Source organism: Protopterus annectens, chromosome 12.part0, assembly GCF_019279795.1.
Source record: "Protopterus annectens isolate FY-2018-M chromosome 12.part0, PAN1.0, whole genome shotgun sequence".
Lineage (NCBI taxonomy): Eukaryota > Metazoa > Chordata > Ceratodontiformes > Protopteridae > Protopterus > Protopterus annectens.
Window position 1 is genome coordinate 167,327,444 of NC_056746.1, and position 21,901 is coordinate 167,349,344.

At 41.1% G+C, this 21,901-nt stretch overlaps 1 protein-coding gene across 5 annotated transcripts in view; it reads left to right on the plus strand.

Annotated features, from left to right (window-relative positions):
- TSC2 (TSC complex subunit 2) overlaps positions 1-21,901 on the plus strand; it is a 3,048,576-nt gene that overhangs the window by 2,048,893 nt on the left and 977,782 nt on the right. For all 5 annotated transcript variants that reach the window (XM_044089186.1, XM_044089187.1, XM_044089190.1 and 2 more), the window contains one exon: positions 8,949-9,061. In XM_044089186.1, the coding sequence (XP_043945121.1) occupies positions 8,949-9,061 (113 nt within the window). The remainder of the gene's footprint in view (positions 1-8,948; positions 9,062-21,901) is intronic.

Sequence of the window (21,901 nt, forward strand, 5' to 3'; positions counted from 1 at the left end):
CTAACTACCATTATAGCATGTAGATTAAAAAAGATTATGATCCATTTAATTTCTAAGGAACAGGCTGGATTTATGGCAACTAGACAAACTAGTGATAACACACTTACACTACATAATATGATGATGTATGCTAAACAAAACAACTCTAATATTTATGCCCTTATAATAGATGCTCAGAAAGCATTTGATAGAGTGGATATAAACTTTTGTTTGATGTGTTGCCTTATTTCAATATGCCACAGGAATTTATTCAGATACTACAAATATTATATAGTAATCCGTATACTACGTTATATATTAATAGGAGTTATTCTAAAAGACTACAGATTAAAAATGGTACACGGCAGGGTTGCCCTTTGTCCCCCTTATTGTTTAACCTTTATTTAGAACCTCTATTTTTATATATTAAGCAAAATTTGTATCATAATGCACCAATACTTTATAGGAATAAATTAGTAATGTCGGCATTTGCTGATGATCTTATTATTTATTTTACAACCCCAGTTTCTGATAGTGAAAAGATATTAAATGTTATAAACGAATTTTCAGAAGTCTCTAATTACAAAATTAATTTGGAGAAAACTAGTATTTTCCTGTTAAGAACCCCTAAACCTTTTTCATTAATGTCCCTGGTGGGGAAGATATCATGTAAAGAAAATATCAAATATTTGGGTATTAGCTTCTCTACGGATAATAAGGACTTTTATAGTAATAATATTAAACGAGTATGGGAACTAATAGTAGCTGATTGTAGCAGATGGAGGAATTTAAGATTACCGGTATTGGCAAAAGTATCAATAGTGAAAATGAATATATTACCACGAATGTTGTATATCTTTAGGTCTGCTCAAGTATCAATTACAAAGACAGTTTTTAAACAAATTCATAAAGATCTAGCTAAATGTATTTGGGAGCCAAAGAAAACTAGAATATCGTATGAGAAATTAATGACCCCGAAGAGTAGAGGAGGACTTGAGTTACCGAATTTTGAAGTATACTATTTAATTGTGAACGCCAACAGGTGTTTAAGAATCGTAATTAGCACAAAGTGGATACCAACTTGGGTGGTCTTGAATTACAAGCATATTTTAGATCGGAACATAAATCCTAAAGCTTTACCCTTTTTGGATAAAAGTAGTTTGATAAAGTATGGGATTATGGACCACTTAAAAACATATGTGTCATCTTTGCAAAATTTATTCCAATCAGTAGACTTGTTGCAATATATGATGTTTTTTTCAGCCTTTCCATAGGAATCCCAATTTTAAACTAAATAATCAGTTGATTGATCTTAGTAAATTCCCATTAATAGTTAATTTGACTCTGATTGATGTTTTTAATAAATTTCATTTATCGGCTTCGCAAGTTAGGCAGGAATTGAATCTTCCTAAGAGTTATATGGTTGTCATGAGACAAATCAGAGAACTTGCTCTGAGTCATTTTGAAAACTTTAAACCGGTAGTCGGAATTGTGGGTAAATGCTCTGAATTGTGGCAGGCTCTCCAACAGGAGGTCAAATTTATAACAACAACAAATAAATTAATTAAAGATTTAAAATTCCAGGATAAAATTCTGTTGTCAGGGTATTGGGTAAACAAAATGACAGTAGCAGATAATCAGGTATTAAAGGCAATTGATTTAACAATAAAATCGGTCTCTTTTCAAAAGTTGATGTATACGCAGTTGATGATTTGGAATAATGCTTATTATACTCGTCTTAGGTTACATAAATTTAATCCTAGGAATTCTCCAACTTGTCCATATTGCACAAATCAAACGGCGGATCTTCTTCATATGTTCTGGAGCTGCAAGTGTATATATAAACTTTGGAACTCTCTTAGAACACAACTACAAAAGATGGGTTATCAAAGTTCAACGTTATCATGGGAATTTATGATTCTACATGTTCCTCCAAGAGAGCTCTCTAGGTCACAAACTATAATATGTATGAATATTTTTTTGCTGATGAAGTTATATATAGCTACAAATTGGTTAGAACCAGACAAGACATCATGGGAAAATGTCAAGCTTGTGGCTATAAAGCATATATTAGCACATAAATTACTCCTGAAGCAAAGTAACAAAAATATTAATAACCCGAAAATATGGGAAAATGTTTTTAGCATTATATTAGCATAATACTGTTATTAGGAATATATTAAAGTTTGGATGTATATGTGGAGGAAACAATGTTTTGAAAACATGTATGATATGTATGGACGCAAAGTACTTCTACAAATGTTTTGGCTTTGTTTTTCTTCCCTGGTGTCTTCTTTTTTGGAATAATGACGATTTTTATATGGAAGCATTTCATGTAGATATTGTATATAGTTTTGACAGTAATAGTAGTGAATTATATGTGTGATTTTATTGTATTTTGAAAATATATATCAATAAAAATTTATTATGGGAAAAAAAAAAAGAAATACTCAGTCTAGATATCTAAACCTCTTCTGCAAAATCAGTAGAACGGTTTAGAGGGACAAGTGTGTCTCGCAGAGGATAACGCTGCTCTGGAGCAGCAGATTCCCCAGACACATACCTGTCCCTTTTCATGCACAACTTGTATTTGTGAATGGAAGACAGAAAATGTACCCCACGACTGCCCCCTCTACTACTAACGGATACAGGCAGCTCCTAAATGTTATATCCCCTCTCAAATATCTATGTTATGATCCCAGTTTCTCTCATTATGGGTAATATATAATTAACAGTGAGATAGGCAAGGCCAATCTCTAACCAAATGGATAGGTTAATTTGAGTACAAAAAAGGGAAATTGCCTAGGCTTAAATGGCCCACAAGGGCAGCTAGCATAATACTTACCTATAAACAACATGAAGGTGGAATTTGTTGGAGAAAATTAGGAACAGAACCAAGATATTTGGGAGCAAATGACTACGGAGAAAAAGTCACAGCAAGTGGGATTAGACCATGCAGAAGTTTGAACTGCAGATTGCAGACTGTCTGCCCTTCCAAGGGCTCATAACAGTATAGGCATAGAGAAAGTGACAGGGGAGTGTTAAATGAAAGACCAACTTTGGATGAGTTTATAATGAATCTGGAGCAGAAACCCCAGTTAAAAAAAAAAAAAAGAATTAATATGGTACATCAAATAATACATAATTACTGGAAGAATTGATCATCACAGGTCAGACAAGAATGGGATATAAGAATGGAAAGGCAGTATACAGTGAAACAATGGGAGGGTGTCTATATGGCTTCTAAACATGTGACACGGTCTAGAAGTTTTAGGATGTTTGCATGGGCATTTTTATACCACAAGTAGACTTCAGATACATTTTCCACAGATAGCAGTAGTTGGAGAGTAACCAGTTAATAGATTTTAGAAATTCCTTCCAGGGTTCTTTAAGAAATACTGGCTGAGCAAATTATTTTAATAAGGAAATAATTCTTTGAGCTGGAGTATAGATACTTGAGTTGCCTTGACACATTAAATGTAATGTTGTTGCCTGCCCCCAAAAAGCAATTATTAAGAAATGAAAATCACAAACTAAAGGAATTGTTGAATGTTGTAAATTAGATAAAATAACTGTAGATGGGATCTTTGGAAAAGGGAAGGAGTAAACTGCACAGAAATAAATGGCATCTCTTGGGACAGTAAATACAAAATAATGTTCAGGAGGAGTGATATTTCAGGGAAGGCAGGACTAGAAAAACATATGCAGTGTTAAACTGAATAACTCTTAAGACAAAAAAAAAATCATATTGGTATAATATGTACAAAAAAATCTAATTTTGTCTGTTATATTTGAACTGTATCGTGTTCCTAGGTTGTGTGATTTCTGTAAAGATGCTTAAATATATACATACATATTACACACACACACACACACACACACACACACACATATATATATATATATATATATATATATATATGTGTCTGTGTATGTAAAAAAAATCTGTTTTTCCTAGTGTGCTATGGTTTAGTACTGCATTAAAATTCCCATGGTTAGAATTGCAGTCTTGCATGCATTTTTTAGCTGGCCATAGTTTTGTTCAGAATTCTCAAGCAGTGGCAGATCTATGACAGTTTACTTGTGGGTACTAAATACAGAGTTTGCACGCATTTTATAGTCATCATCTAGTATGATGCACTATATTTGTTTCCAGTAGGGCACATGTCCAAAATATTTATTTACTGTGTTGTATCAGTGCTAAATTTTCACCATACAAAGCAGCATTTTTATGATTACAGATTTGGCATCACCAGAACTCTGTGGTGTGAAGGTGACTTTTTGTTAAAGTCGGATTCATCCCTGAACTACTTTGGAGTCCTGAAGGTAGCAATGACAAGGCATTAGATACATTTTTATCATTTTAGAGCTGGCTATATAGTTGAAAATTTAAAAAAATTCTCAAAAGGTAACTTAAATGTGGTCTTTGGCATCTCACTGTTGTAGTGAGATATGCTTCACTATACTCTTTTGCCTCTAGAGATGTGTAGATGACTGCTAAGACTGCAGTGTTCATAACATGTCCTGAATGGTAACCGTTTTTAAATGTCAAGACCTGCTACAACGAGTCCTTAAATATGGAGATTAAATGGACAAAAGAATGGACTTGCATACCAAGTATGAGATGTGATTTCTGGAATATTCCCTTTTGTCCTTGGTATGGTGATCTCCGAGTAGGTATATGTAAGTTTGGGGGGCTTGCTCCCCCCAAAATAAAAAGTTTAAAGGAGAAGAGAGATTATCAAAATTTGTTATTCTCTTGTGTTTTGGTCTTTTTGTTTTTTTCGGCTTGTCAGCGCTCTGCATTTTGAGTGTCGACATTACAATAGGGAGCCTTATTGAATATATCTTTATAGAGTTCTTCAGAAATAAAAATCCTATTTTTTTCTTTCCTTCTTCTTAAGCAAGTTATCACTGGATTTAGGATCCCCCAGTTTAGATTTCTGTGCAGTTAGAGAAATACCTTGAATAAAGATACAGATGGGCCTATGTACATTTTCTGAGAAATTTTTAAAAAACATTTTGAGTTGTTACAAATATATGGTCTGGTTTTGCTGTCTGCCACCATTAGGTGTATATAGCTATTTGGTTGCTTTAGCAGGCATAATACAGGCAACATTTTCAGACCAAATGTAGTATATGTCTAAATCTTGCCATTAGGGTTTTACTTTAAAAGGAGAACCAAAAATAAAGCTCTTTTCTGTGAAAAAGTGAAGCTTTGCCATTTTAAATGTTGCAGCAATGTTTGCATGTTTTATCTGTTGATGCAGACATGCACATCTTGGCAGATCGATTTAGTGCCAACTTCACCACCCTCTCACTCCCTAAAGGGCCCATCTCAATACTAAAAGATAGCCAAATTCCGGTAGTCACGGCCACATAGGTAGAAACCACACTCTCCAAAGCTAGGAATACAGCATCCATGGGACCAGATGACATCCTAGGCTGCGTACTACATGAACTACAAAATGAACTGGCACCTCACCTAAGTGTCATATTTAATCATAGCCTCACCTCAGGCTTCGTGCCCACTGAGTGGTGCACAGCTACAGTTATCCCACTCCGCAAGGGGGGATCCGCCTTTGATCCTGGGAACTACCGTCTCATCGGTCTGAACAAGCCTGATCTGCAAGGGCATGGAACACATTATCATGGAACTTATAAACAAAGACATTGGCAACCTTCAAACACTGGACCCCACCCAGTTTGGGTTTGTGAAGGGCCGATCTTGTCTCCTGAATCTGATTGACTTCTTCGAATCAGTCTCCAGAGCTGTGGATGAGGGTAAGGTGGTCCACCCAGCCTATCAGGACCTTGCCAAGGCCTTCGACACCATCCCCCATTCTGGAATCATAGATAAACTTACTAAGCTGGGCATAAATCCCTATGTCACTCGATGGGTTGCTTACTGACGGAACCCAGACTGTAAAAGTAGCCGACTCCAAATCCAGCTCCAGACAAGTGGCAAGTGGAGTACCTCAGGGTTCAGTCCTGGGACCACTCTTGTTTGGCATCTACTTCTCTGATGTACAGGCCAACACTAAGGGATTCTGGCTAGCAAAGTTCACAGATGACTGCAAACTGGGAGCCATTACTGAATCCCCAAATGATGTGGATATTCAACAAAAGGGCCTTACAGAAACAGATGCCTGGTGCCAGAGCCATGGGCTCAAGCTTAATGCCAAGAAGTGTATAGTTATCCCCTTTGGAAAAATCATGTACCCATGAATTACCACATAGGTGGCAGTACACTAAACATCGAAAGTGTGATGAGAGACTTAAGGACACAGGTGGACAGTGGTCTCACTTTCGATAACCACATCGCCACAACAGTCAGGAAATCCTTCTGTGTGGCACACCTCATCACTAAGGGCTTTTCATCCAGAAAAAGGAGGTCATTGTCCCACTGTACTCATCCCTCATTAGACCCATTATAGAGTATAATACCCTGTTTGGTATGTACCACACAAGACATCTCCAACAACTGGAAAGGCCACAGAAATACCTCACTAAAAGAATCACAGGCCTAAAGCAGATGCCATATGCTGACCGTCTTAAAAAAAAAAAAACTCCAGCTATACTCTGTGGCATATCGTCTACTCAGAGGCGATCTCTGCTTAACATACAAGGCCATGTCAAACCCTGAGCTGTTGGACATGCTCCACTTAAAGAAATCCCAATCCCTCAGAGCCACATGCTCCAGGGATCTAAACTTTGTCATCACAATGAACAAAACATGCTGGAGGGATAGGTTCCTGAACCAGAGACTCCCCATACTCTGAAATAGACTACCCATACATGTCAAGCAGATCGCCTCCTTGGCCCTCTCCAAAGGAACCTTGATTGGATGGGAGATAGAAAATTCACCCCGGGGATCATGTCAGTCAGGTAGACAGGGGTCCAGAGAAGTAAATATTGTGGGAAGAAATTTCCAGGGAATTATGGCTAGGCTTGTATAGGTCCTAGGGCCGATAGCCTAGTACCAACCTATGAACCTATTTGATATTCTGCTGTACATTTCCTGTAATTACTAAGTCATTGTGCAGTCATCAGTATAAAACTGACCATCAAGGTGTCTTGGCCAGAAAAAAATGTGTAATGTTATTTCAGAACCGTGCCAAAATATTATGTGTAGATAAAGTGAAATTCAGGCCAGAATGGCAATATTGAAATAGTCAGTCTACAACATTTGGAAAACAGTGAATTAGAAACAAAATTGTGACTCTCAGTTTTCTTCAGAGTAATAAATATGGAATATGTCAAGTGTATTATGTATAGTGTAAGGGCGGCCGTAGTGGTGCAGCGGTTAGCATTGCCGCCTCACAGCAGGAGGTTCTCTGGTTCGATCCTCGCCTGGGGTGCCTTCTGTGCGGAGTCTGCATGCCCTCCCTGTGGTCACGTGGGTTTCCTCTGGGTGCTCCGATTTCCTCCCACATCCCAAAGACATGTTGTAGGTGGATTGGACACACTAAATTGGCCCTGGGTGTAAGTGTGTGCATGTGTGTGTCTTCTGTGGAAGGTTGGGCGCCGGGCTGGCAACTCAACACTGTAAAACTCCACTGTCAGTCATGAGCGGACAGGTGATCCACTGTGACGACCCCTAACCAAGAAAAGCCGAAAGAAGAAGAATTATGTATAGCATTGTGACTTTGGGTCTAAAATGAACATACATTTTTCTGTAATAGTCATATTTTCATTCCTTAGTTTACCGCTTGTTCCATAAATTATGTAAAATGATTCTATTTAACTTCAAGATGTAGCCATCTTTTGTCTTTGAGAGAGGGACGATAGTATTAAGTTGTTTTAGATGAAATTGTGCAAGTAACATTGTGTCAGACTGTTTTGGCGATGTAGACATTTTTATACAGAAAGCAAAATATTCAAAAACAAGGTCAGCAGTTTCAAGGCAGTCTGTTTGAAATGATCATGAGTATTAAGAGTGAGAAAAGCCAGCTAAACAAGGATGCTTTTGGTGTGAATGTTAACAGTGTGAGCTTAAAAAAATAGAAAAGTGTTTGGTAATCTTACACATATATGTGATTTTCTGTTTAGTATAAATAATTCAGTCTCGCAACATATTTTTTAAAACAATACAGTTGATTTTTTTTTTTTTTTATAAGCATTCTTGGAAAGTGGTTTAATCATAGGTTTTGTGAGAGACAGAGCCCCTTGCTAGGATATGTTTTGTTTTTTCTTTGGAATCTAAAGTTCTTATTTTTTTTTGGGGGGGGGGGGGGTATTTTTGTCAGCTTTTTTCAGTTTAGATTCTGAGAGTAGTATGTTTATAAAATGTTTTTGCTACTCTGTGGCTGTCAAGCTTTTCCCTTTTCTGTGCAAAACTAACTCATTTGTTTCTCTGAGAGACAAAACACTTAGGACACATTTGTTCTTTCAAGGGGTGAAGGTCAAATGTTAGTAGTATTGTCTTAATTTTCGATGGTGGTTTTCTGTGACTGCCTGGTAGCATGCTACAAGGCTTATTGCACAGTAGGCATTAGCAAGGGCATATTTCCTGCTTCTGTGTGTGACATAACACTTCAGAAGCCCCTGCTGTATAAAGAAGACACTCCTATTTGGTCTGTGATCTCTGCTGAGGATTTTACTATGGGAAGTGCTCCATGGACTTGTTCACCACACTTAGAGAAGCAAGTAGGCAGGGTCTCTTCCCTCCTGTCTTTATCCTTTCCAGTGCATGAGGCATGGATTGAACTCTGATCATGAGTTTGTCAGGGCCTAATACTTTTAATATTGAGTTACACCTCTTAACATGTAACAATTGACATCCTCCATATGACAGGTTTTTACTTTATCTTTGAAAGATAGTTTTAGTGAAGCTTGTGCTCACGAATATTGCAGGTGACAACATTCTGTTTCTAAATTTGGTTGAAAGGTTTAGTAACTAGTTGCAGTAGGATAAATTAACCATAAAAGGCTTCAGTGAAGTTAAACAACATTCTTCCCTCATTTAGATCAGATCCATCTCTACAAGTCCGACAAACAAAGGAAGCCCCAGCTAAACTAGAATCTCAGACTGGCCAACAGACTTGCAGGGGTTCGCGTACTAGAGTTCGGTCAATGTCAGGTAAGTTGGAACTATATTTTGGCTGCTGTACAGGTTCTGGAAAACTGTCCTAACGTTGTAGTGTTAGATTGGTTCACTATATAAAATAAAAACAAATAACTAAACATTACTTTGCGTTTTTTTTGTTATCATTCTGACAGTTATTGAAGCTTTCATAAATATGTTGATATATTGTGTTTTCTGGAAAGAATTATTAATTTAGCTGAAAAACTGCCTATATTGAGACTTCTGGTATGACTATGTCCTGAGCACATTGTGGATAGTACTGCTTCACAAGCCAGGTCATTTATTTAGGTGAAACAGATTGATGTTAGCTTATTTTGACATAAATTAGTTGCTTTATAGTTTATAGAGCATTACAATTTATTCTTGTGCCATCTCTTAAATGTTTTTAGTAAGGACAGCACAATATGTGATCCCCTGGTCCCGCATATACTCTGTTATAATTAACAGGATTAATAAGTGAAGTCATGGAACCAGAGGTTCTATTGAATACATTTGTTTTTTTTTTTTGTTTTTTTCCAGAAATAATGACCCTGCCCAAGCAACAAGGACCTCCAAAGCTGAAATGCAAACAAACACCAATCACAAACAAAGTGTCACATAGCTCACAACACCAGTGTGCCACCCAACAACAGCCCCTAAGGCAAGACAACATACCTAACGCTTTAGTCATAGGTGACTCTATAGTCAGGCACACTGATATCCCACTCACCAAGCTGAACAAGAATATTACAGTCAGCTGCCTGTCGGGTGCCAGGATCTGCCACATAACGCATGCACTCAAGTCACTCCACAACAAGTAAAAATATGACTCTGTCATTATCCATGTTGGAGTGAATAACTTGAGACGAACCTCTCTGGACTACATGAAAAAGAGACATGGAAGAGCTCTCGGATCATGTGGCCCAGGCAGGTATGACCCTAGCCCTGAGTAGCATCCTGCCTTCGCCCAGAATTATATCACAGTATAAGGACAAAATGATTGACTTCAACAATTGGCTAAGCTTCTGATGTCATTCAAAGGTGATCCAGTATCTGTCTGCCTGGACGACATGATCGACAGACCACGATGCTTTGCCAGATATGGTCTGCACCTGTCGCCCCTGGGATTCAGGTTACTGGCTAAGGCTCTTGCCACCCCTCTAGTGCCTTTTTTAGGCAAAGTTCAAAGGACAAAACCACCACCGTAACACGTACAAGCATACAAAATCTGAAGGTAATGCTACTCAATGCTAGAAGTGTATACCTCAAAATGCCCTCTCTCAAGGCACTCCTAAAAATGGAGAACATCGGTAACTGTGCATTAACTGAGACCTGGTTCAAGGCTCCAGAGAGCACCCCTGCAATACCAGGCTACAACTCTTACTACACTTTTTGGCCACCAAACCAGGACTGAAACACTAAAGGTGGAGGATTGTCCATATTCACCAAGGATATTCACAATACCAGGCTAGTTGCTCAACACAATGCGTCTGAAAATCTCCAGGTGCAACTAACACTAGGTAAGACTGCAATCCAAATTGTAGCTTGCTACAGATCCCCCACCATGCCCCAAGATTCTCACTACACCTTTCTAAACATACTGGAAAATATTAAGATACAACCAAACACCCTAATACTGGGTGATTTCAACTACCCTGCCATTAACTGGGAAAACTGCTCGTTTACCAACACCTTTGCCCAACGGTTCTTGGAATTCATAAATTCAAATGCCCTGAATTAACTAATCATTAGTCCCACCAGAGGCTTCAGTATACTAGACCTGGTTATTACCAACATGGGAAATTGATGCTCCACACCTGTGGTCACCCCCTCGTTGGTCAAGTCTGACCATAAGCTAATCAACCTTGACATCCACATCCCACCCCCACCCTTCAGTAAGGAAACCTCCATAAAAAACTTCTCCAAAGCCAACTTCATGTTACTGAAGTCAGAAGTGACAAACGTCTTGACACCCACGCAGACAGGAACTGAAAGTTCAACTGCTGAGTCATACACTAAGGCACTGTACGAGCACATCCACTTGTGCATGAATCGTGCCATCCCCAGTAGAACCAAGACACTCTCCTCCAAAAAAAAGGAAGCCAATCTGGTGGTTCCTTGCCATAAACAAACTTTACAACAAAAGGAAGAAACTGTTGCAGAAAAGAGGAAAATCCAAGGATGCAAAAAACTCCCTTACCAGCCTCAGTAAGAAACTGAGATGCCTCATAAAATCCTCCAAAGCTAGTTACGAAAATAAAATTGCCAAAGATTCCAAAGACAACCACAAGGCATTCTATAGCTATGTCAAGAATTTAAATGGCAATGCTCAGATATGCTCTGAGCTACAACAGAATGGCATTAAATATACAGATCCCAGGGATATTGCCAATATCCTGGCAGATCGATTCAGTGCAAACCTCACCCCCTTCACCCCCTAAAGGGCCCATCTCAATACTGAAATTTTGCCAAATTTCAATAATGGCCACTGAGGTAAAAAATGCACTCTCCAAAGCTAAGAGTACAGCATCCATGGGACCAGACAACATCCCTGGCTGTGTACTACATGAACTACAAAATGAACTGGCACCTCACCTAAGTGTCCTATTTAATCATAGCCTCACGTCAGGCATCATGCCCACTGAGTGGTGCACAGTTACACTTATCCCACTCCACAAGGGGGGATCCACCTTGGACCTGGGAACTGCTGCTCCATCAGTCTGACTAGCCTGAACTGCAAGACCATGGAACGTATTATCATGGAACGTATAAACAGAGACATTGGCAACCTTCAAACACTGAACCTCACGCACTTTGGGTTCGTGAAGGGCCGATCTTGTCTCCTGAACCTGATTGACTTCTTAGAATCAGTCTCCAGAGCCATGGACAAGGGTAAGGTGGTCCACACAGCCTATCTGGACCTGGACAAGGCCTTCGACACCATCCCTCCCTCTGGAATCATCGATAAACTTACTAAGCTGGGCATTAATCCCTACATCACTCGATGGGTTGCCAACGGGCTTACTGACAGAACCCACACTGTAAAAGTAGCCGACTCCAAATCCAGCTCCAGACAAATTACAAGTGGAGTACCTCAGGGTTCAGTCCTGGGACCGCTCTTGTTTGGCATCTACTTCTCTGAAGTACAGGCCAACACTAAGGGACTCTGGCTAACAAAGTTCACAGATGACTGCAAACTGGGAGCCTTTATTGAATCCCCAGATGATGTGGGTATTCTATAAAAGGGCCTTACAGAAACAGATGCATGGTGCCAGAGCCATGGTCTCGAGCACAGTGCCAAGAAATGTATAGTTATCCCCTTTGGGGAAAAAACATGTACCCGTGAATTACCACATAGGTGGCAGTACACTAAACACCGAAAGTGTGATAAGAGACTTAGGGGCACAGGTTTACAGTGGTCTCACCTTCGATAACCACATCGCCACAACAGTCAGGAAATCCTTCTATGTGGCACACCTCATCACTAAGGGCTTTTCATCCAGAAAAAAGGAGGTCTTTGTCCCACTGTACTCATTAGATCCATTATAGAATACAACGCCGCATTTGGTATGTACCTCTCAAGACATCTGCAACAACTGGAAGGGCCGCAGAAATACCTCACTAAAAAAATCACAGGGCTAAAGCAGATGCCCTATGCTGACAGTCTAAAAAAAAATAAAAAAAAACTCAACTTATACTCTGTCGCATATAGTCTACTCAGAGGCAATCTCTTCTTAACATACAAGGCCATGTCATACTCAGAGCTGTTGGACATGCTACACTTAAAGAAATCCCAATCCCTCAGAGAGACATGCTCCAGAGGTCTAAACCTTGTCATCACAATGAACAAAACATGCTGGAGGGATAGGTTCCTGACCCAGAGATTCTCCAGACTCTGGAATAGACTGTCCATACATGTCAAGCAGAGCGCCTCTTTGGCCCTCTTCAAAAGGAGCCATGATGATTGGATGGGAGATAGGAAATTCACCCCGGGGATCACGTCAGTCGCCCTGCTAGACAGGGGTCCAGAGAAGTAAATACTGTGGGAAGAAATAGCCAGGGAATTATGGCCAGGCTTGTATAGACCCTAGGCCTGATAGCCTAGTACCAGCCTATGAAAATAAGAGTTTTTTGAAGAATACATGGCTGGGAACACCAGGAAGTAGCAGAAGATTGGCAGTGTAATTAGAGGACATTTTGATATTACTCAGTTCCGTAATGAGGAAAATAAGACACTGAAATCAAAACTAGCAGCAGCTTCTGAAGTCAACATGGATATGTCAGTATTAGATCTGGTTGACCACTGATGTAGGGCTCACAGAAAAACTTGCAGTTAGGAGACTTCCCTGAAATGTTGGATGGTAGAGACAGTCTAACTTAAGTCAATAGGCTGTTGTCATTTTAGATGTAAGTGGCTGAAGCCAAGCACAAACTGGAACAGTTGCATAGAAGTTTGTGGCAGCTGGAGAGATGTGAGATATGAAGTCCCAGGCAGATATTGGTGTGTTGTGAATCATATACATCAAAAGGAGTAAGGATAGATACCAAGCAGCAAGTGGTTCTGCAGGGGAACCCCGCATGTTTATAGACCAAGACAACTCTAGAGTAACACAAATAGACATATGATGTGAAGTTGTTCAATCTCACCGTTCATTCTTTACTGATGGGTTCAGAGCTGATCCCTCGGCTCTGATACGGCCAATTGCAAAGCTTGAGGTCTTCAAATAGCTCGAGGCCCAGTCCCTATCCCATGATGCCCCTGTGAATTACCCCAGATCTAGTTTGCCGCTGTAACAGATCGGAGGTTCTGAATTAGCTCGGGCCAGATAAGAAAAATTTTTTCATTAAAATTCCTATAAAAGTTTTTGCTAGTTGGTATACTTAGTTAGGTTTGGTTATAAAGCTCTTATAGCTTTTACAGTGCTGTTCCCTTCCCATTTACTGTTTTTCATATATTTCTAGTTGGCCACTTTTAGGCCTTGTTAGTTGTAGTTCTTATAGGTGTGCTCAGTCTAGCCTTCCTTTTTTTATGTAAGGCTACGTACAGTAAACCTTAGTCTATATAGATAAGCTTATTGCTTTTGCTTTTTTTCAGCTTGCTGTGATATTTAGTGACCTTTGTCACTTTTCTTAGATAGTTGTAGTATTTAGATTTTGTGGTCTGTCTAGCCTTTTGTATTTAGATAAGGCTTAATTGCTTATTACTGTCTAAATTTACATGTGCTCTACTTATTTAGATAAGATTGTTGTTTCTCAGTAGCTATCTTTGTTGGCATAGTCTGCTTTGTGTGAGATCACATATTTTGTGTGTGTATGTTTAGCCTGTTTTTATTGAGGCTTACCTGCTATTTTTTTCTCTTATGTGAAAATTTACTGTTTTTTGTGTGGTAGCAGTATATATTTTCTAACTTTATTATGGCGGATCAAGATAAGCACCCCAAATCTAGGTTCAAAAAGTGCTCTAAGTGTGGCCAGAAAATGTCAGTTACAGACAGCCACGTCAATTGTGTCTATTGTCTAGGGGCGCCTCATTTGCAAGACAGTTGTGCCATTTGTCATTCCTTCTCCTCTACGGTCCTGCAGGAAAGGAAGAGGAAACTGATTGATAGAGGCTTGTTGAAGCTTTCATTTCAGGAAGCTTTGAGTGACCAGGGTGGCAGTACGTCTTTAAAGTCTTCTAAGTCATCCTACTCAAAAAAAATCATAGAAGTCATTGACTTTGGCTCCACTGCCCTTGAAGCCGACAGGCTTTTCCTTTCAGAGCCAGTCCCCAGTCTTGGAACCGGTCTCCGAAGTGCCGAAGAGTCCTGTTCTCCAGTCGGTACCACCTTCGGTACTATCTTCTCGATCATCTATCAGCCTGCCAAATCTGAACTTGGATCGTGTGATACAGAAGCTGTTGTCGGCACCGGCATTAGCCAAAATGTTATTGGCTTCGACCCAAATGGCTTCGGAGCCGAAGACCATTGCACCAACTATTACTATTCCTCCTCCGAGCCATGCTAGTCCTTCGGAGCTGGAGGAAGCAGACCTAGTGGAACCCTTGGAGCCTAAGCCTACTCCAATGTTTTCGGCTCTGTATACTCTGATGTCCTCGGTGCCTATAGAAAACTCTAGGAGCAGTCACTCTCTGGTCGGGTCCAGGGAGGACAGTCGAAACGACTTGCTGGTTCTGACTTTGTCTCTCTGGGCCACAGCTCAGATGAGCTCGGCTCCTACCTCAGGCTCGGAGCCCACTGTCCCAGTGCCGGGGGTGTTGACAGTTTCCTCAGGTCTGTCGGCTCCCTCACATCGGAGCAGAGGTGCTTTCAATGCCATGAGGAGAGTCCTGTCTCCTAGGACATCCTCGACCTCGGGTCTGCCCTCCTCCCCAAAAGTGCCGGTGTCTGCTGTCTCACACGTACTGATGAAGTGTAGAGACCCAGAGCCTCAGGAAGCCGCAATGGGTGGCCCCTGCTCTTCTGAGATCTCACCAGAGGCCCCCACTGATGAGGTTCCCTGGAAGAGATTGTACAAGAGGAAACACCTAGACTCCTCACAGGAGTCTCTCACATCAGCTACTGACTTAGATGAGTCAGAAGGGTCCCCATGGTCCCTTTCTGAGGATATCTCATTCGCTGAGATACTTGTGATCCTTAGGCAGAGGGGTGACTGGCAGTCCAAAAGCCCTACTGAGGATGAGTCAGGTTTCCTAAAGGCTTTCGGGTCTCAGCCCTCCATCTCTTGGGTGACGCCGCCCTTTGATGAGCTGATGCAGCTGGTCTCACGAAGGGCGTGGGAGTCTCCGGATACTATGGAGCCTGTCCCTAGGAGGACTAATAAATTTATTTCAGCCCCACTTGACAAAACATTTTTAACTAAAGGTGTTCCGGTTGATGCCATGGTGGTGGCGGCAGCGGCCACCAAGAGGGAAGTGTCTGAGACTTCCTCGTCTATCCATCCTCCTAATAGAGACTCCAGGATTATGGATAGATATGGGAAGTGCATGTTTAGTTCAGCGACCTTTGCTCTCCACTGAACTACTTAACCCATTTTACTAGGTTGCAAAGAGATCTCCTTAGGGAGTTGGGAGAAGCTTTTCTTGGTACAGTAGCTGCGGCAGCTTCCGACAACATTACTGCCCAGCTTGTGACCCTAAATTCTATCATCAACTCATCCATGCGCCTCATATTTTATGCAGTTGATGGAACAAGTAAGACAGCGGGTACAGGAATTGCTTTTAGGAGACATTCCTGGTTGCACTTGTGTTCCTTCGCGGAGCCTTTCAAGAATTCCTTTGTGAACACTCCCTTTGATGGCTCATCCCTTTTCGGTCCTAAAGTGAGGGAAACCTTAACCAGGTGTGAACAGGACGGAAAGACTCTGCCGTCGGGGTCCATTTTTCCACCCCTAACCGACCATACCCTAAAGGTCAAAGGGGAGGACAAATGTGGTTCTGAAAAGCCTAAGGAGCCTTTCAGGGCACGTGTTGAACCCCTCCTTCCAGGGGTGGAGGAGGGGGTAATAATGGAAGACACAGCTCTCGTGGCAGAGGGGTTCCGCAACACCAAGGTGACAGAGATAACTTCTGTGGGACACCCTACCAGCGCTCCTGAGAGGAGGCCCGACTGTCCTGCTCAGGAGGTAGTCGGGTGTCACTTATCTTTGTACCCAGACGCCTGGCTCAGTGTAACACAAGACAGCTGGGTACAAAGTATCATTTCCCGAGGGTACTTCATTCCATTCGCTACACCCCCTCCAATCATAAGAAAAATCCTGGACGTTCGAACCAGTTACAGGGAACAGGCAACAATGGAGGTCCAAATGTTGCTAAGAAAGAGTCATCCAACCAGTCCCAGCAGACCAAACAGGATCCAGAACTTACTCAAGATTCTTTTTGGTTCCAAAGAAAACGGGGGACTGGAGACCCGTATTGGACCTCAGCAGACTGAACCACTACGTAAAGAAAGAGAAGTTTTGGATGGTCATGCTTCGGTCTATACTTCCCTTCTTAGGGAAAGACAATTGGATGTGCTCTTTACATCTCAGGGATGCGTACTACTACATAAAAATGGCCAGGCCATCCAGGGATCACCTGGGCTTCTGGCTGGGAGCCAGTCATTACCAGTTTCGGGCCCTGCCCTTTGGTCTCACTACAGCCCCCAGAGTGTTCACCAAATGCATGGTTGTGGTTACGGATCACCTGAGGCGTCTAGGATTCCAAGTGTTTCTGTACCTAGACGATTGGCTCATTACCACCACCACCAGGCATCAACTCATTCAGGCCAAGGAATCCACTCTGTCACTCTGCAATCATCTGGGCATTACAATCAACTCAGAAACATCTGCCTTGTCACCATCGCACCATATCGTTTTTATAGGGGCAGAATTGGACACCACCACCACTCTAAGGCTTCCAATAGAAAGAGTTTATCTTCTTTGTCAACATGTCAGCATCCTGATATCAAAGGACAAAGCACCAGCATCAGAAGTTCTGAAAGTATTAGGCATGATGGCAGCAGCAATTCTAGCCATACCACTTGCTTGTATACACATGCAAATACTTCAATGGCTATTGTTCACTCAATGGTCTTACCAAGAGCTCCCCATGAATCGCGCCATAATGATCACAAATCCTTGCAAGAAGGACCTTCAGTGGTGGTTGATTTCACTTCATGTCATGATAGGATGCCCATTTGTGCTACCCTCTCCAGTGCCACAGTGACCATGGACACTTCCCTGATAGGGTGGGGCATTTTCAGGGAAAGACTGCCCAAGGCACATGGACTGATCAAGAGACACATCTGCATATCAGTGTCCTGGAGATGAGAGGAGTACCTTTGGCATTGCAGTACTTTTAGGACTCTTCCTTTGGGTACGATTGCGATTCAGACAGACAACATGTCGGTGGTCTGGTACTTGAACAAACAAGGAGGAACCAGGTCTTACCCCCTATGTCGAGAGGCTCTCAGAGTTTGGCAGTAGGCTGTTTCCACTCAGTGCTCTCTGTTGGCAACGCACATCCCGGGGAGATCCAGCATGATAGCAGACAAACTGAGCAGGGAAATCTTGTTGCCCTGCTAGTGGTCCCTCAAGAAAGAAATTGCGGACAGGATATTCTGCAGGGGCCAGCCTTGCTACGACCTTTTTGCCAGTCACATAAACACGAAATGCAGAAGCTAGTTTGCTCTCATTCCTCCCCCGCGAGAAGCCCCAAGGCACGCACTTGTGCATGATTGGCCTCTGGGTCTCCTCAATGCATTTCCACCAATCCCGTTGATACCCAGGGTTCTACAGAAAGCAAAATCCGTGGGAAGGACCATCATTCTTATAGCCCCTCATTGGCCTCATCAGATTTGGTTCCCCTTCCTTCGACTAAATCTTTTGGATGATCCTTTGATGCCTGGACCCAGTTCCAGACCTTCTGACACACCCGTCAGGGGACCTTCATCCTTCTCTGCAGTCCCTGAAGCTGACAGCTTGGCTGCTCCAGTTCCCATCATAGCCAGGTTCCGTAACCTTTCCAGCAAGACAAAACAGATCCTTTTGTCCTCTCACAAATCTTCTACCAGAAAGCTATATCTGAGCAAATGGAAGAAATTTTCTATATCGGCCTCAAAAAATAATATTGATCCTTACCCAAGCCCCTGTGGCTTCCATCTTAGAATTCTTGACTATGATTTTCAACAAAGGAGCTGCAGCAGCAACTGTTCGGGTTCAGTTGGCTGCTGTTTCTAATTTTCAACTTGGATTTGAAGGTTTGAATATCATGTCTCACAAGTTATCCAAAACATTTCTCAAAGGCACTTTTCATATTAGACCTCCTGTGAAATCACCCTATTCTCCATGGAATCTAAATTTTATGCTCTCACGTATCCAGCTTCATCTTGTGATCTTAGATTTTTGTCTTTGAAGTCCATCTTTCTGGTAGCTATTACTTCTTCCCGCAGAGTGTCAGAGCTTCAGGCTTTATCCATCAAGCCTCCCTATTTGATATTTCACGCTGACAGAGTATCACTTAGAACAAATCCCTCATTCTTGCCCAAAGTTTGCACTGAAACCAATCTCAACCAAGTTATTGATTTGCCAGTTTTCTTCCCCAATCATTCTAACAATTTAGAGTATATGCTGCACAAACTAGGTGTTCACAGACAGCTCAGATTCTATCTGGATAGAACAAAAGATTTCCGGAAATCAGACCAGCTTTTTGTTTCATTTTCAGACTCCAGGAAAGGGAGACCAGTGGCTAAAACAACTCTGTCTAAATGGTTGTCTGATTGCATCACCTTTGCCTATTCAGCTGCCAGAATACCTTTGCAACACAAGATTAAAGCTCACTCAACCAGATCAATTTCTACATCATCTGGCTTTTCTGCCAGACTTCCTATTGATAATATTTGTGCAGCAGCCACTTGGTCAAAACCTCATACCTTTATCACTCATTACACAGTTGATAAGGCCTCCAGGGACAGGGCCTCCTTTGGATCCACGGTCCTGAAAAATATACTCCCGTGAGCCACCTGAGATTGATGGTGCTTGGGGCGCTACCCATCAGTAAAGAATGAATGACAAGATTGAACAATTTCACATGAAGAAGTTATGTACTTCCCATAACGTTCCATGTGAGTTGTTCATCTCACCTTCATTCTTATGTCCCTCCCTCCTACCCCCTCCTGGTCTGATAGATGACCGAGATGCTAGTTCCATCCTGGTTACTCAAACCTTCTCTTCCTTTTCTCTAGGAATGTAAGAATGACAAATGGTATTGGTATACACAGCAAACAAGATCTGAGGTAATTCACAGGTGCATCATGGGATAGGGACTTGGACTCTAAGCTATTTGAAGACCTCGAGCTTTGCAAGTGGCCATATCGGAGCTGAAGGATCGGCTCCGAACCCATCTGGAAAGAATGAAGGCGCGATGAACAACTCACATAGAACGTTATGGTAAGTACATAACTTCTTTTTTTTTTGCCACAACAGGGCTAGTGGATTACAAGTTAAAGTGGTGTATCCAGCAGTAGAGAATAGTTTCTTCCTGGCAAAGTGATCCTGGATCTTAAACAAGGCTGTGGCAGCTTGGGTGAATACAAAACATATCCAGGATGTTCATGGGAGCAACCAAGGACAGTGGTAGAATTAGTGAGGAAGGTGTAAGGTGAGTAGTAGGGTTCTCCAGGTAAAGAATGATTTGTAGTGAAGATGGTTTCTCGGTTTAAAAGATGTTTAGCATAAAGAAATCTACAAATTTATAGAGAAAGCTTAGAGGAGTTGGATACTGTGGATCAGTGATGCATGAATATATTGTTGGATGTTCATGCAGCTTAGAAGGGCTCAAAGACCGTGATTGTGTTAAATTATGAGGTACGAGGAACTATGTTTATGAATAGAAATAAATACATTGAGGGTTTTTCTTGCCCAATATGCAGTAATAAAGGTGGTGGTAAAAAGTAAAATTTGTACATAATTCCTTTTAATAAGGGTAGTTAGAATTATACAAGTGCTGATATGTCATGTTTATCATTTAATTTATCTATATTTATAAAGCAGAGCATCAGCATGTAAACTGTATATCAATGTCAATATTGCAAATTGTATACCGTTATAGATGCTCAAGTTAAATGTGTTTACCTGTTCTGCTTATAGTTGTATCATGTTAATATAACACTGCTGAGTTATATAAATGTTGGTATAGACTAATTGGATTTATCTGTGGAATTTTTCTCACTGGTAGTATACTGAAGAAGGGGCTATTAGTGCAGCCAGGTTCTCCTGGTTAAAAAAATAAGTAAAGTACATAAGTATAACATAATGATGTTAGTAGTAATAAAGGGGATCTGTATTTTAAAATGTTCTTTGCTTAGATCAGTGTGTCAGTACTCCTGACTACTCTTTTGAGTCTCTGTCGTGAACGTTTGATGTTAAGTTGTCTATCTCGCCTTCATTTTTGCTGGTTGGGTTCGGAGCCGATCCTTGGCCATCTTCAAAAGCTCGAGAGCTGCTTACTGGCTTCTGCTGCTTCGAGGCCCCCCTATATCCCATGATGCCTGGCGCTAGATACCCAGATCTCATTTGCCGCTTCTGCTGCGAAGTTGTTCTACTGGCTCAGGTCGTATAAAACTTTATTATTGTTGTATTTTCCTTGTCAAAACTGTCAGTTTTAGTGTAGAATTAGTCGTTAGATTAGACTGTTGTATTGTAGTTAGTTTTCTCTAGTTTCCGATTACTTCTCCCCAAGAAACTCGTTTACGTTCGAGAGTTTCCCCTCCCCCTTCTCTCCCTTTCCTCAGAAAGGTTTTCCATTTTAGAGGATAACCTTTTCTTTTTATCTTCCTTAAAAAAAAAAAAAAAAAAAAAAAATATATATATATATCTATATATCTATATATATATATATATATATATATATATATATATATATATCTATAAAATAATAATTTCCTTAGTATCACTGTTAGTGTTTAGTGATAGTTATCTATAGTTAGTGATAGTTATCTATAGTTTGTAGTACTGCTTGTAGTTTTTTGGTTGTGGTAACTGTAGTCTGCAATTTTCAGTGGTTAGTACTTAACCTTTTGTGTGTGTTTCTTGTCCTTGGTTTTCTTCCAGGATGTCCAAGGATCCTAAACCGTCCAGATTCAAGAAGTGTGACTCATGCTGTCAGAAGATGTCTCTGACAGATGGTCACACTTCTTGTGTTTATTGTCTGGGTGCCGTGCACCTGCAGGACTCTTGCTTGATTTGCCATGCTTTCAGTCCAAGAGTCTTGCAGGAGTCATAAACAAATTGATTCTGGGGGTTTGCTTAAACCTTAAGATTCACCGGCAAAGGCTCAGCCCGTGAAATCTTCCAGGCCACCTAAACCTTCGGCTCCCA